Source organism: Bombus huntii, unplaced genomic scaffold, assembly GCF_024542735.1.
Source record: "Bombus huntii isolate Logan2020A unplaced genomic scaffold, iyBomHunt1.1 ctg00000060.1, whole genome shotgun sequence".
In the NCBI taxonomy this organism is placed as follows: Eukaryota; Metazoa; Arthropoda; class Insecta; order Hymenoptera; family Apidae; genus Bombus; species Bombus huntii.
In genome coordinates, this window is record NW_026099321.1 from 465,786 (window position 1) to 481,600 (window position 15,815).

Sequence of the window (15,815 nt, forward strand, 5' to 3'; positions counted from 1 at the left end):
ATTAATACTGCTCGTACAGGAATATTAGGTTTTTGACGTTGTAAAATTTCACGTGAAATAATAATGCCTATATATTGACTAATTTATCAATTAATTAAATCCGTGTATATCAAGTTTTCTATAATTTAGTACTTTCGTGTAACTACAGAAATTTGATGCAATATAAAACTTGATTAAAACAGCGATTCATTAGGAAACGAGAATAATGATGCAAATATTTTTTGTAGCCATTATATAGGATTTCGATCGCATAATTAATCAGTATCAACTTACCAGTCTTTAACGGAAGAATAGAAGGAAGGGTAGGCGGTACACAGACCGCAATTATCATCATCTTCATGTAGAGTGTCAAAATGCCGAACATCTTCGTTAGTCGTCAGAAGTCGCGATGAGAAGCGTAAAAGAAGTGCACTAGCCAGAAGTATCTGCGACAGAAATCAGAATACACTCGTTTTCGCATGGTTGGATCAATTTCGCGTGGGACTAACCTGATTGAACCTAACGCGGGATAATTGTGTTAGGGAAGTGATACATTTACACTGTACATGAGAGTGTGTGTGTAAGGGCCAGAGGGCGTCAAGGTCTTAGTGGAGACAAAAGACTGTTGCCAGATGTTAGAGGAATCTAGGATAGTCGGTTGGCGACAAGCGTGCGTGCAAGACGTTCTTCAGAGTGTAATATAGATGTATAACTGTTGCGTGGGAAATATAGTCAATTATTTGTATTCCCAAATCCTCGAATTTCCTTAACATGGTAGCAGGGCGTGGTTACTAGTTTTGCAAGATATTTAGTGCGTGGTTATGATCTTGCGAGTGAGTTTTCAGTAAAAAAAGAAAAACTTTCAAAGGAACAAAATATACTTTGAGCACGTAGGAACGCTTGAGTAAGGAAAGAAAAAAAAAGAAGAATCAATTAAAATGGAGAGATCGGAAATCATGATACCTATATTCGATGGTGAGGATTATGGAATGTGGAAGCAAAGAATCACGATGTTTCTCAAATATAAGGAATGCAAGATTGTTACAACTAGAATGAAGAACGAAAGAGACGATGAAGACTGGGACAAAAAGGATTTGAAGGCGATAAATATAATTTATAGTGCAATATCGAACAGACAATTGGAGTATGTTAGGGAAGGAAAAACGGCGTATGATATAATAAAAAGGTTCGATGAAATGTACTTGAAAGAGTCGACGGCACTGCAGATCGTATGCAGAAGAAGATTGGAAAACATAAGACTGGAGAACTACAGTGATTCAGCATCATTCTTTAACGATTTCGAAAAATTAATAAATGAATTAAAAAGTGCGGGCGCACAAGTAAGTGAGAGGGAAAAGCTGAATTACATGCTGAATACGTTACCCGAAGAATACAGCTACATAGCGGACATAATAGACGCATTGAAAGAAGAGAATCAAACGGTAGCGTATGTGAAAAATAAAATAGAAATAGCAGAGAAGAAAAATAAATCCAATCGAGGAGAAAGGCAAACCAACGCCTTTTCTGCAAAAAAGGAAGGATGCTTCAGATGTGGAAGATTAGGACACTTTGCGAGAGAGTGTCAAAATGGCGTCCAAGCGGGAAGCAGTAACGGCTATTGGCATGGGCCAACACGTGGTCGAAACAGAGGAAGAGAGAACAAAGGCAATACGAGCAGAGGACGTGGAAGCTTTCATCGTCAATGAAGAACCGGCACGGGCGAGCATGGAAACTCAAGAGCAGGCATATGGACAGCAACGGCGCACGCAGCAAACAGCAGTGAGACGAATGAAATAAGTAAGAACGAAATAGTGTGGCTATTAGATAGCGGTTGTACCGATCACATAATTAATAATATAAATTATTTCGATAAATCTATCGACCTAAAAGAACCGGTAAATATATATTTAGGCGATGATAGATCGATAAAAGCGACAAAAGTTGGGAATGTTATAAGTTATTTTGAAGCATTCGGAAAACAAAATAAAATAAATATGAGGAAAGTATTTTACGCGAAAGAAATGTCCGCAAATTTGATTAGTTTAGGTAAACTAACAGACAATAAGAATACGGTTATTTCCAAAGAAAATATTGCGAAAGTAATAGATGAGGATAATATACTTACAGCTGTAGCGTTCAAAGAGAATGGGACATATAGAATAAAAAGTATATTGAAAGGGAAGAAGCACTTAGTAAACAGCGCCGAACGTAGTGGTATGAGTAAAAAGGAAAGATGGCATAGGATGCTAGGACACGTAAATTTTAAATATTTAGAGATTTTGGGTAAAGAGCAGCTAGTGACTGGCATACCGAATGAATTTGAAAAGGAACTTTTGAAATGTAGGGTGTGTATAGAAAGCAAAATGCATAACTTACCTTTCAAAAATAATCGAACTAAGACTAGGGAAATAATGGAAATTATTCATATGGACGTATGTGGTCCCTTTAAGACTACCGGATTCAATGGAGAAAAATATTTCATTTCATTTATCGATGATTATAGTAAAATAGCTAGGATCTATTGTATAAAATCAAAAGATGAGGTCTTTGATTCTTTCGTACAGTTCGTAAATGAAGCCGAAAATTTAACGGGCAAGAGGTTAAAAATATTAAGATGCGATAATGGTAAAGAATATTTAAATAATCGAATTTATAAATTTGCTAGGGATAAAGGTATAAGAATAAATAATTGCCCAACATACGTACATGAATTAAACGGGACAGCGGAAAGGTATAATAGAACAGTGATGGACATGGCGCGTTGCTTGTTAGCGGAAGCGAAAGTACATAAAAGGTACTGGCCGGAAATAGTTTGTACAGCGGAATAACACCAGCTCGGATAAATGACCCTCTAACTTACCTTTGTCCTCATCGACGTCAGTGATTTTAAAGCTAGTTATAAAGTGCACTTCTCAGCCAGCGTCCACGGCAGTCAATATTATTTAACGGGTCTTAACGCGATGTAAAAAGGGAAAAAGGAGGAAAGAAGGAACAGGGAAGCAAAGAGGAAAAACGAATTTTTCATTTTCTCGAAACTGGATCAAGTTTCAGGCTGCTCGCCAAAGAGTCTGTAGCTAACGAGACAAGATTAGACAAACCACGCTTTAAAATTCCCACAGAACTATAATAATCCTCGAAATCAATACGATTCGTCGATCCATCGCCTGATTAAAAAATGAGATAGTATGAAGCTCACTAGTCGGCCTTTGAACTTTCAATAGTGATTCTCTGTAAATGCTTGAAATTGACGCTTGGATTCTTTCCAGATTAACTAGCTTTGACCCTCCCTCCCTTTATCTATTTTCTTAGATCGACTTAGACTGCCACAACATATTATCTTTCTTCTTTTCTTTTCTTTTGATCTTTTAAAGCCCTAAATCGCTGGCTATTTTGTATACTATATATTTTGTACACTCAATTACTCTGTAAGTCATAAGTACATATGTTTTACAACGTTATTTGTCATATTTCAGTTAAACCCCAGAAAAGCCAGAAATATATTTGCAGCGTGTTTTAACGCGTCCCTGGCAAAGATCTGAAAAACGAGTTGCGACACAATTTAAAGCGACAAATAGCACCGCGTATCTCGTTGTGGTAACACACGGTTCGCCAGCTTTTTAAAAGCGCTCTCCGTTTGCTTTTTCCTCTCTTCCCTGTCTCTTCGTTTTTTCTTAACGAACAAAACCATTTTCGCGAGGACGAGAGTACGGAAATGACGTACTGGCAATTTTGTTTTGTGATAATACAAGCAGCTTGGTTTCAGTGAATTAAACTTGGGCCCAAGCTTCTACTTATCCCTACCTTCCTTTCCTTTATTTTCCCTTCTATATCCCGTGTTACTCGTGAAGACGAATAATGGTTCAGATAGATGATAGGCAGATTTTCGAGAACTAAATAAATATACGGTCGCGGATCGGTATCCTTTACCCCTCATTGCGGATCGAGTCGCGAGATTGCAAAAGCGAGATATTTTATTATTCTGGACATGGCCGGTGGGTTTCTCCAAATCCCTATTCATCCTAATTCTAGGAAGTATACAGCATTGATTACCCTTGATGAACAATTTGGATAATAAGTTGTTGTTTTCTTCGAATTCTTTTGTGCCTTTGTTCGATCCATTCTAAGTCGATCTAAGAAAATAGATAAAGGGAGGGAGGGGCAACGCTAGTTAATCTGGAAAGAATCCAAGCGTCAATTTCAAGCATTTACAGAGAATCAAGCGGGCTGGTTAAGGTCGTGAGTTGAGCAATTATCCCGCGTTAGGTTCAATCAGGTTAGTCCCACGCGAAATTGATCCAACCATGCGAAAACGAGTGTATTCTGATTTCTGTTGCAGATACTTCTGGCTTGTGCATTTCTTTTCGCTTTTCGTCGCTACTTACGACTCTTACGACTTACGTCTTACGACTAGGAACATGTATTGCAGTTTGAAACTTTACATGAGAATGATGATGATTGCGGTCTGTATACCGCCAGCATTTCTTTTCATCCTTCCATTACAGACTGGTAAGTTGATACTGATTAATTATGCGATCGAAATCCTATATAATGGCTACAAAAAATATTTGCATCATTATTCTCGTTTCCTAATGAATCGCTGTTTTAATCAAGTTTTATATTGCATCAAATTTCTGTAGTTACACGAAAGTACTAAATTATAGAAAACTTGATATACACGGATTTAATTAATTGATAAATTAGTCAATATATAGGCATTATTATTTCACGTGAAATTTTACAACGTCAAAAACCTAATATTCCTGTACGAGCAGTATTAATCACAAATTGTGAGAATGCCTACTGGTAAGGAAGAAAGATAATATAGAAAACGCAGACTTGTGGAAAGAGAATCCCTGACATTAGACACGAATACGCGATTTCACGAAATATTTTATGGTATATCTAAGATAGAGAATATATATAGAGTACATATAAGTATATATAGAGTAAGAATATATATATAGAGTATATATAAGTACCAAAAATACATCCTAAGACGTGTATGCGATCTACGCTGTATGGGACGTGTTATAAATGGTTTCCGCCACTCAACCGCATTTGAATTTGTGAACACGATCGAACAATTGACACGAATTATTAATTCCCGTCTCTACTCTAGTAACGATTTGCTTTGGAACGAGGTCGAATCGTTCTGATTCCGCGCATGATTAACAAATAATTACAGAGGACATCAATTACTTGGATGGTCTTCCTGAAACTTGATCCAGTTTCGAGAAAATGAAAAATTTGTTTCTTCTCTTTACTTCCCTGTTCCTTCTTTCCTCCTTTTTCCCTTTTTACATCGCTTTGTTTTACATCGCAATTTACATTTATTTGTAAAGTTTGAATCTCCTCGATATTGAAGATGTTGAAGCTGCAAGTATGTATTTCATTTTAATCCATTCGAGACCGAGATTTAATTGTAAGACGATACCTAGGTGTCGGTACGATCTGAATGTTTAGTTGGAATGATTCTGTGTTTTACTCTCTCCAGGGTATCCTTTTCATACTTTGATTTTAAATCGATGACAATCTTATATAGTATGCCTCATATTTTTTTTTTTTTTTTTTTTTTTTTTTGATATCGGTGACTGCCATATTCTCTTGAGTTTCCAAATCGTAAAGAATCTTTCCCCAGGGATTGGTCAACTGTGTATGCCCCCATGCGACGTAACTTGCTGAAGGAACACGAGCCGGTGATATGCAGGCAACGTATAATTGATTATCATTCGCTCTGGAACGCTGAAGTAATGACCAGTGCAGTGGTCCAGTGGTCATATTGAATGCCGCTGGATATATCAGCATTTGGCAACCTAACCCAGAGAAGCAGGAAATATGAAGCCACCGAATACCAATTAACTTCGTAGTTGCACGGTTCACATTCCATCATTTCTGAATATGCGAGGACAGTCCTCTTATTGTGCTTTTAATTCTTTTATTTGTTTCATTTTCAGCAAATATACTGGTTTTTTAAATTAAGCTTCTTTTTATACAGAGTTACAGATTATATTAATTTTATATAGAATATATTTAAGAAAGATATTTAATTTTTTGCTAGTTAAGTATTGATCGATTAAGTTACTGTACCTTTGTTACGATAAATGCGTGCCATTTCCTCGAATCTAATATCATAGCAAATGCCAATACCTATTTTGCAGCCCTTCACGTCGAACGTCGTTAGGGAGTTACCAGGACTGAGTGAATCACTCTCTCGAAAAGTAATCTTATTAGGAATGTCGATGTCGAATAGATGTACCTAATAACATAAAAATGTAGTCGCTAATTCTATTGCTGCAACTTTTGTAATTTAATATCAAAGTTACCAACTCCTAAACTTTAATTATTTTTTATTTAATAACTGACAGCGTTTTTATCACTTTCTTTTATTAAAAAATCTTATCATTTAATAATGTTTAAAAAGGAGAAAAAATAAGTATAATAATATTTTAAGTATGTGAAAAATTTATATTACACATTACAACAAAAATGGGCGTTTCCCGTATCATAACGTATTTTATAAACCGTAAATTATAGAATTGGTTATAGTATACGTATGTACATATGTATATTCCTAAATTATTCCTAGATAGAGTCACTTTCTTCACCCCAATATTTTCAAATCCAAAGCCATAAAGGAATATATTACTTACCTTTCGGTGTTTTGCTATCAAAGTTCCATCGGGACCCCAAATAGTACAGGTATTGTACAATTTATCGCCCTCTATTTCAGGCATCGTACCACCAACTACATAGATGTTGTTTTCTTTAGCTGCGTTCGATGAAGCAACGCTCGTTTCACCATCAGGAATACTCTCGGCGTATTTTCGAAAGTACTCTGCATTGCAATATTTCAATTAATGAAAAATAACTGTCTTTTGTTCCAACCATAAATTAAATTGAAATGTTTGTCAGTTTTTTATTTTTTAAATTATTAAAATAACTAAGTTTTATATTTCGACTTAATTAAATATGCAATTACTTAGCTAATAGTATATATAATAAATTGTTTCTACAGGTTCAAAATGAAAAATGAATATTTAGAAATATTTAATTACGACAATGCTATTTGTGTTAGCATCAGTGGCTTGTTACTCAACGACTTTGCTAGTACTTTTTCAAACATAAAGTTAGTTTTCAATTAACACTTATACTAGAGGCGGAATTATAAATGCAAAATAATTGATAATACTAATTTATAAGTACCTAATTATTAGTATCTTAAAAAATATATTTATACAAAAATCACGATAATCATGAAAATGGGGAAATCCTATATTCTCGAATCAATTCACAATTTATTTTGTATATTAATTAGATTCCGCGCTCATCAGTACGTACTCACTGGCGACATCGAGAAAATGTATCGGCAATTCCTCGTACGACCAGAGGATCGGAAATATCAAAGGATATTATGGCGCAGCGCGAGAGGAGAAACAGAAACATATGAGCTTAACACCGTAATACTCTTATCATAGAAATAGAAGCAGTCCTCAATTCCCGCCCGCTAACTCCTATCTCCACCGATCCAAATGATCTCCTAGCCCTCACTCCCGGACATTTCCTCATTGGCGATTCATTAATGTGCTTACGTGATCGAGATTTCAGAGACATTCCATCGAACCGACTCTCCAAATGGCAGCATATCCAACAGCTTAAACAACATTTTTGGAACCGCTGGCATAAGGAGTATTTGAACGAGCTAACCAACCGCAATAAATGGAGCAAGGGTGGACACAGCATCCAAAAGGGCACAATCGTCATCCTCAGAGAGGACAACGTTCCCTCCATGCATTGGCCTCTGGGCCGAGTTATCAAGGTTCATCCAGGCGCCGATGGTGTCATCCGGACAGCTACAGTTCAGACGGCAAAGAGCATTTTGGATCGGGGCGTCAAAAGGCTTGTCCCACTGCCAATTCAACCCGATCTCGAGAAACCCGAACAACTAGCCACCGAGACGAAATAAGATGGGAACTTCAACCACACCTCCCTAGTTTGATCGGTACCCTCTCAACGGGGGGAGAATGTTACGCCATGCGGCTTACCATAGGTCATATTCTTAACTATCGATCGCGGCACTATAATGTCGCAGACGGATCGTCGCGTCTGCCCGGCAAACAAACATTGTAGTGGCAAGCGCATGGTTCATTAAGCAGGGCGACTTCCAGAAACGTCGACTCGTGGCCCGTATTTTACCTCGCAGTAAAAGAATGTGGCGTGATCCGAACGTAGTGGGGGTCACCTTCCAGAAAAAACGAAAAAAATCGAAAGGCGTTCAGAACTTTTCCAGAAGTCGAACCGTCAACACATGTGGTATGTCGCGCATTACTTATCAACCAAAACGCAGTTACATTTTTTTTGTTCCATTTATATCTTTCTAGTTAATAAGTTGTTGAAATAAACATTAATTTATTTGTGTTAATTCTGTGGAATTTCATTGAACTACCCTTATTATCATAATCGAAATAAGGGGATCGATCAGTTCGTGGCGTCGATTATTTAATCGTAACGGGAACTTACAACTCTCGTTGACGTGCTATCTCGCGATCGCGTCTCTCCGCGAACGGTCGAAACAAAATGATTCACTAAAAACTGTCCTGAATTCCTAAGAATTTATTTACCGCAAAACTGACAAAGTGTTTATTTAAAAAATGAGGTTGAAGGTAGTCCTTTTCTTTCATTTCATTCATTTTCATTTTCTTTCTTAAGTATGGCTAACACAATATCTAATCAATTAAAATTTTATATTTTCACGTGAAAAGTTTCTTTAGATAATTATTATCAACATGATGACTAACTCTTACGGATTAATACGTGTCTGTAGGGCAATCCGGTGGACTTGATCGGCTTTTTACTTCGAAAGTTGAGTAATCGGTGTCGCTTTCTTACGCATCTTTGAACTGTATAAATGTTTTAAAATTGTTTGATCCAGAATGTACCACACCGGACAATCAAGAAGGCAGGTGCCTTGACTACAGAAAATGTAAACCTCTGCAAGAAATATGGCAGATACAGTACCGTACAGCCACCGATTTTTATAGACGATCAGTGTGCAGATACCAGGGCAATGTTACGATCGTTTGCTGTCCGAACGATCCAAACAAAGAGAAGAGAGAAATTTTAATAAAAACTGTGTATAAGTATAAGGCTTTGCGACCACCATACTGTGGTTTTAGCAACGTCTCTCATACCAGGGTGGTGGTCGATGGTAAACCAGCTGAACTTGGTACGTTTTATGTCTTTCTTTCCGATTAATAATAAGCCATTTACTGCAAAGAATGAACTTTAAAGGCATTAAACAGCACATCAATGTACATTTCAATTAGACTAAATAATAATGCTATGATTTTATCGGTAGTAACTTTACTTATTAACTTGAATTATTTCTTTCTTTTACTTCATGTTAGGAAGAGTATCTTTTTGCTCGAAATAAAAAATTGATATAGGAGTAATAATATGGATAGAGATCAAAAACTGTTAGGGCAGAAATTACACGTTTGAACTTTATAGTTCAGTATAGTTCAAATAGAAATTATATAGAATTATTTAATAATTTGTATTCCACTGGAATAAAAATTTAATTTCTGTCTTTATCAAATCTCTATTTCAGAGTATTTGTACGTATGTACTTATCGTCTGCTGTATGATCGAATATCGAATAGGTAATAATCGTTGTTACTCGTTATGTGAGAAAAAATTATGTATATTCACAACTATGACTATTGCATTTTAGGCGCTTGGCCATGGATCGTTGCATTAGGTTTTCGTAATCCCCGAAACCCAGACAAACCACTATGGAAGTGCGGAGGTTCCCTGATATCGGCTAGGCATGTTTTGACCGCAGCACATTGTGCACATATGGATGGAATAGAAAACATACACAATCATAATATTGCCATTCTTAGATTGGTGGAGGAGGTGCCATTTTCGAGTAAGTCCTCAAATATATATATATATATATATATATATATATATATATATATATATATATATATATATATATATATATATATATATATATATATATATATATATATGCTATTGAGTATTACTGAAGTATCATATCCTGAAATTTCTTACTGTACACATATATTGCGTCATAAAGCGTGTACAATTCTTTCTCATACTTTTGGTCATTTGTTTCCTGCATTTTCATTTATTTTTTTATTTTTCAGGGTACGTATATCCCATTTGTACGAAAGAGCTCCTGCGAAAGAGCAACTTCGTCGGCTATAACCCCCTTGTTGCTGGATGGGGAGCATTAAGATATAGTAAGTGATATCAATTTTATAATAAAATTAAACAGTTCCAGTCTTAAATATCTTTCTTATTTTCTTCGTAGGACGACCACGACGTAATGCATTAATGGAAGTACAAATGCCAGTGATTAAGAACGCCGAATGCAAAATAGCTTATTCCAAATTTCCTAATGCACCTGATGTCACTGATGGTATAATATGCGCCGAACGTGCTCAGGGTGGAAAGGATTCTTGTACGGTAATTAAGTTACAGAGTTACTACAAACTATACGGTATCTGAAGACACGTCAATTCGAATTAACATCAAATCGACGTCTTAAACATTAAAAATAATAGATAAACACAATTTAATAGTTTTGCCCACTTCTCACACCTCGTTATGGTATTTAATCTAATTTCCTCCTAATCTTAGTTTTGCTCAAAATACATATAACATGTACGTTATAAATTGGAGTATTTCAATACACAAATCAATAGAAGATTATTACTGTATATAAGTATAATTTCAATACAATTCGATCGATATATTTCAGTATCTTTGATTAAAAATTTAACGATCCTTTCAGGCTGACCGCGGCGGACCACTGCTGATACAACATGAATTAACCTCGTATTTAATAGGTATTGTGTCTTATGCTTATAAGTGCGGCACAGCTGGGTATCCCAGCGTTTACACTAGGGTCACATCGTACCTTGACTTCATTCTCCAAGCGATGCAATAATATGATATTACTGTTCCATAAATATCATTGTGTAAAAAACGTAAAGTTGGATTTTCTTATTGTGGAGATAAGAAACAGCTCAAATTTACATTGTTTTGTACGTTACAAATTATAGGCTTAAAATGTACGAAATGTAACTTTGAAACGACACTAATTTTTTACGCACGATAAACCTCCACGACTTAGGTATGTAAAGATGATAAACGTATATTAATTCTATTAATTTGGTAATAATAAACCAACTTTCTGAGAAGTTCTGTAAATTTCGTTTCTGTTGTATCAAGAGAATAATGGAATATTCCACTTAGATCGTATACTTTTTGTATGTACGTACAAAATTTTCCGGCTAATCTAAAACGCTTCATAAGATAGAGAGCTTCTGGAAATTCGGACACAGAGAGTGCATAAAATACACGATAAGTCTCGTGTCTTTCAAAATTACTTTTTATTCGCTAAAAACGTCCTGTGTACTCATGCAATCACATGCAACCTCGAAACTTCACTTATTTTTTATCACTTTCCAATTCAATACACAGTTTCTGCATTTTTGACTATATGTAAGAGAAATTTCCATTCAGCCAAAGGTGTACTTACAGATTATAGATTCCTATACGACTCTCAGTAAAAATTTATCCGCACTCCAGATAGTTAAAACTTCTGTCGACCGTATTGATCCATCTGCACTCTTCGTATGACGTCAATATCTGTTCAGTGCTGCTGCGCAGGTTTCTTTGTGTTACGTCAATTCGTTTGTGACCGTTGCGCGAGTAATGGCGCTTTGCAATGGTGATTTGCAGGAAAACAGTGCAGGATGCTGTGATTCGTTTCTTGTGGTCGGAGGTTATGTTTGATGCCTATATTTATCAAAGATTTAATGCACATTATGGAGAAAGTGTTTTGTCACGAAGTGTGTTTGAATGGGCACAAAGGTTCAAAGAAGATCGCACAAGTGTTATGAAAAAACAGGTGGACGCTCGTCCACATCCACGATGACAACATTGAACGTGTTCATGAACTTATGCTCTATGGAATAGACGAGTGACACTGGATAATGTGGCAAATCATTTGCAAATCAGCCACGGCTCTGCTTATGCAATAGTGCACGACAGATTTGGGTTTTAAAAAGTTTGTGCGAGATGGATGCCGAAAAAGCTGATGAAAAGGTGAAGACGACGATGCATTCGTGGTTCGCAGCTCAGCCCAAAACATTTTTTAATGAGAAAATACGAAGGTCCTTCGGCAAATGGACAAAGTGTATACAGAAATCGAGTGATTATGTCAAAAAATGATGTATGTCTTTTTTGACAATTGCTTAAAACAAATTCTACACCGACAGAGCGGGTAACTTTTTACTCACCCTCGTAAGACACTTAAATTTCCAATCTATTATGATGAATAAAAGAGCTTATACTATTAAATCTAATTGTATTTTGTTGCATGAGAGTACACGTGTATGTGATGTACATTACCTTTATATCCCCTTGAACGCTTCAATATTGCGCATATATACTATATTTTGTACAGCTTCTATAAAATTTCGTATGTTTGTTTAGGCTGTTAATCTAGAGGCTGGAGTACAAAGAAGTGGCACAATGATGTGGGCTGATGACATTTATAATTATCAAGGAATCACCCCTACATTCGCTCAGGTATATATCGTTGACTATAATGTATTTAACATATATGATTGTTAGAATATTAATAATTAATTTTTAATTCTATCAGAATTTTAATGAAACTGTCCCTTGGGAAGGAAGAACTGATACCTTGATATCACGGTTTGTACATCCTATATATACGACAAATTTTAGAATATTATATAACGAAGAACCAGATCGTCGTGGCCATGTGATGTGAATAAAAGGACTTGAATTTGATGATATTTTTATAATGTTAGATAACATAACTAAGTATCTTCACAGTAAGATAGGATGACATGGTTTACATGATCTTAATGTTGTTCACTTGAGTGATGATATTATAAGGAAAAGTGTAATATCACAGGTAGGATGATTCATAATTTAGAACTACTAACTCATGTATGTATTAAAAATTAAAGAAATATATTAAATTTTATAGGATATTTATGTTTAGTAACCAGTAATTCAGAGATTGGTATTCATGGTTACTATAACGAGGCTGTAGAAACGCACCCTTTCTTCTTTGCAAATGGTCCTGTATTTATGTCTAAGCCGAAACTGGAACCTCTGAATAATTTAGATTTATTCTTGTTATTTTCTAAAATACTTATCTACAGTATACCATAAGGAATGATACCGTATCGCACCTAATCAAGTGCCTTAAGAAACATCAACAGGATATCACAGTAATCCCGTATCGACTGATATGTAAGTAAAAGTTATGTGTCATTGTTATACACAGTTATGTATTAGTGTTATACACAGTTATTTATCATTTTCTATTAATTCAGTTGTAGCCACTACAATATCTATGACACTGGTAGTAATTATGAGAACAATAATGATGTGTTCTATAAGAGGAAATGATGATTAGGAACAAAAACTTACAGGTAAGTCAAAGTATATGTTATTTGCCATTTGAAAAGAAAGTTACTAACTTGGAATTTTTTGATAAATAATAATTGTATCATACGTACTTTTGAATTCGTGCAAGAACATATGTAATTTTGAAGTAGTTATTATTAGGAAATTGTTAGACGCGAACAGTATGCGAAAAGTTAGTATGCAGTGTAATAATTATCAATCAAAACACAAGAATTAAATTCTTGAGGAAAAAATTTCCGGAATTTCTTATTTACATGATTATAAAGAAATCCATAATGAAAATTTGAAAGTACAGTACCATTGGGAAGAAAATCACGATATTGAAAACGATATTTGCAAGTAAATTTCCAAAAAATCTGTTTTCAAATTTTCGCTTTCTATTTCACATTAAAAGAAAGGGAGGGCTGCCTTCTTTTTCTGCAAGACAAAACAAACATTCTGAATCTCGTATCAATGAATGATGTCAATAAGTTATTTTTCTTTTCAGATTGAACAATATTCCAGATTTATTCATAATTTCATACTACGCGAAGAATAGACTTTTCATAGGTATATAAAGGAAATATTAAGTATAGGAAAACTCTTTTTCGTTGTAGGTGACATATGCTTCACGGTTGAACACATGTATTTTTGAACACATATAAATGAAAAAGTACTCTTATGGAGAAAAAGAATTGATACCTTCGATTGACATTAGATAATGTATATAAACTTATGAACAATCACTATCAGTTTGTATCTTAGGTGCACACGCAGATTTGTTGGAGTTCTTATAAAATGTACTTCCTGTACGAACGTTTTATTCTTCCAAATTTTACGATACTATGTCTCATATAATAACTATATGGATTAAACGTAATATAAATGATCCGAAAATAGACTCGAACGACATTAATTGTCTTTCTATTTATACCAATATCGAAAATACAAGTAAAGCTGGAGTAATAGTATGCAAGAATGGACTATTTATTATTTTAAACCAAATCATAGCATATTCAGAATGCACAGTATTATCATGAAATGTAAATGAATCAGTTGTAAACGAACGATTTTACTGTAAAATCGTTGCCTCCTTTTTTTCATCTGAAATATAGCAGCAATGAGTACATTCTTTTAATATATAATAAAACGAGATATCTTTATAAAGTTACATATGTCATCACTGGTAACTGTTATCTCGTATGACACCAAATATACCGTTAGTATGGAATGATATTTTTATGAAGATATACTTTAATGATAGATTTTATGAATGAAACGTTATATAAGAAAAATTATCTCTTGTTATTCTATGAAGTGTAGTAGCTAATGAAGATTAATTTTACGAAGTATTAGAGCAAAAGAGAATTAAAAAATTAAAAAGATCTAAATAAGATTGTTCGTGTGGCTTAATTATCTCAATTCTGGTACACCACTTGTTACATTCTAACTAATTAGCGCTAAACAATAACTTGCAAATATTAAAGATATTAACACCTTAATATTAACACCTAAAGGTTTTCAGGAAATTTTATAATACTTGATTATTGTATATCTAGTCATTGATTGATAAAATTTCTTGTATAAGCATAGATCGAGGTTGACGTCATACGCAGATTGCATTACAGGTATCGTTTTAATTTATTTTATGGCTAGAATCGTTTGAATATTATACGAATAATTATTTCCATTCGAACGATTAATAAATCACGTACCTATAAAAGATATATTATGAAAAAGACGTGACGAAACAAAAAAATATTGGAAATTCCGTTGTCATTAGATCAATTATTTTTGCAATGATTTTTATTTCCATGTAATTACATATGAAATGGGTAATTCATTAACATCTCCTCGAATCGAATATAATTCGTTACACTTCACAACGATTCAAATAATGGACGGGAAATATATAATAACTTTCCTGTCCTTGCGTTAAAATAGTATTGTACAAATCAGATGATACAACCTAACCCCAACCTAACCCCAAAAAACCCAATTACATCCACATTGCATGACAGCACACTTGCAATGGATTTTTGTGATTTCAATGTCACAGACAATGACACAACTAATCAGAACACGTTCGAGGCTACAGACATTGAAATTACCGCGTGTTTAATACGTTTAAAGCATAAATCTAAATTTCACGCGATTATTTCTTTGTACATTGTGAAACTCTTAAATTATCTTAATCGAATAAATAATCCTAATGTAATAAAACATCTTGAAATAGACCTAGATATCTGAAACAGAAACTCGAAGGATAAGAAATCCTAAAAGGTACTAATCCTAAAATAACAAACTCCTAAATAATAAACAAGTGATAAAACCTGTTATAAATAATAAACCTT

At 34.6% G+C, this 15,815-nt stretch overlaps 3 protein-coding genes across 6 annotated transcripts in view; 1 reads left to right on the forward strand and 2 right to left on the reverse strand.

Annotated features, from left to right (window-relative positions):
* Positions 1 to 11,574, reverse strand: part of LOC126875911 (uncharacterized) — a 38,137-nt gene extending 26,563 nt beyond the window's left edge. Inside the window, exons 1-4 of the mRNA XM_050638793.1 lie at positions 11,552 to 11,574; positions 6,630 to 6,814; positions 6,067 to 6,235; positions 5,179 to 5,792 (exon numbers count right to left, since the gene is read on the reverse strand). The gene's annotated coding sequence lies outside the window, so the exon portion shown is untranslated. The remainder of the gene's footprint in view (positions 1 to 5,178; positions 5,793 to 6,066; positions 6,236 to 6,629; positions 6,815 to 11,551) is intronic.
* Positions 1 to 15,815, reverse strand: part of LOC126875924 (venom serine protease Bi-VSP-like) — a 59,760-nt gene that overhangs the window by 10,137 nt on the left and 33,808 nt on the right. The gene's annotated exons all lie outside the window — the stretch shown is intronic.
* On the forward strand, positions 7,256 to 14,857 carry LOC126875928 (venom serine protease Bi-VSP-like). 4 transcript variants are annotated; one of them, XM_050638850.1, is made up of 10 exons: positions 7,256 to 8,289; positions 9,710 to 9,907; positions 10,152 to 10,247; positions 10,319 to 10,473; positions 10,802 to 10,856; positions 11,554 to 12,298; positions 12,511 to 12,606; positions 12,683 to 12,961; positions 13,037 to 13,305; positions 13,389 to 14,857. In XM_050638850.1, the coding sequence occupies exons 1-6, from the start codon at positions 8,187 to 8,189 to the stop codon at positions 11,580 to 11,582; spliced, it is 636 nt and encodes a 211-aa protein (XP_050494807.1). In that variant the 5' UTR covers positions 7,256 to 8,186; the 3' UTR covers positions 11,583 to 12,298; positions 12,511 to 12,606; positions 12,683 to 12,961; positions 13,037 to 13,305; positions 13,389 to 14,857. The 4 variants fall into 4 exon arrangements, with proteins under 4 accessions (XP_050494807.1, XP_050494808.1, XP_050494805.1 ...); XM_050638851.1 differs by lacking the exon at positions 11,554 to 12,298 and having other exon boundaries at positions 7,259 to 8,289; XM_050638848.1 differs by lacking the exon at positions 11,554 to 12,298 and having other exon boundaries at positions 7,271 to 8,289; positions 10,802 to 11,143.

Excerpts from the sequence above, each read along its gene's own strand:
- LOC126875928 (XM_050638848.1), top strand. The coding sequence starts at position 8,187 with ATGTGGCGTGATCCGAACGTAGTGGGGGTCACCTTCCAGAAAAAACGA. Across the intron at positions 8,290-9,709 it reads TCGAACCGTCAACACATGTG|GCGCTTGGCCATGGATCGTT; the intron begins GTATGTCGCGCA and ends ATTGCATTTTAG. Across the intron at positions 9,908-10,151 it reads GGAGGAGGTGCCATTTTCGA|GGTACGTATATCCCATTTGT; the intron begins GTAAGTCCTCAA and ends TTTATTTTTCAG.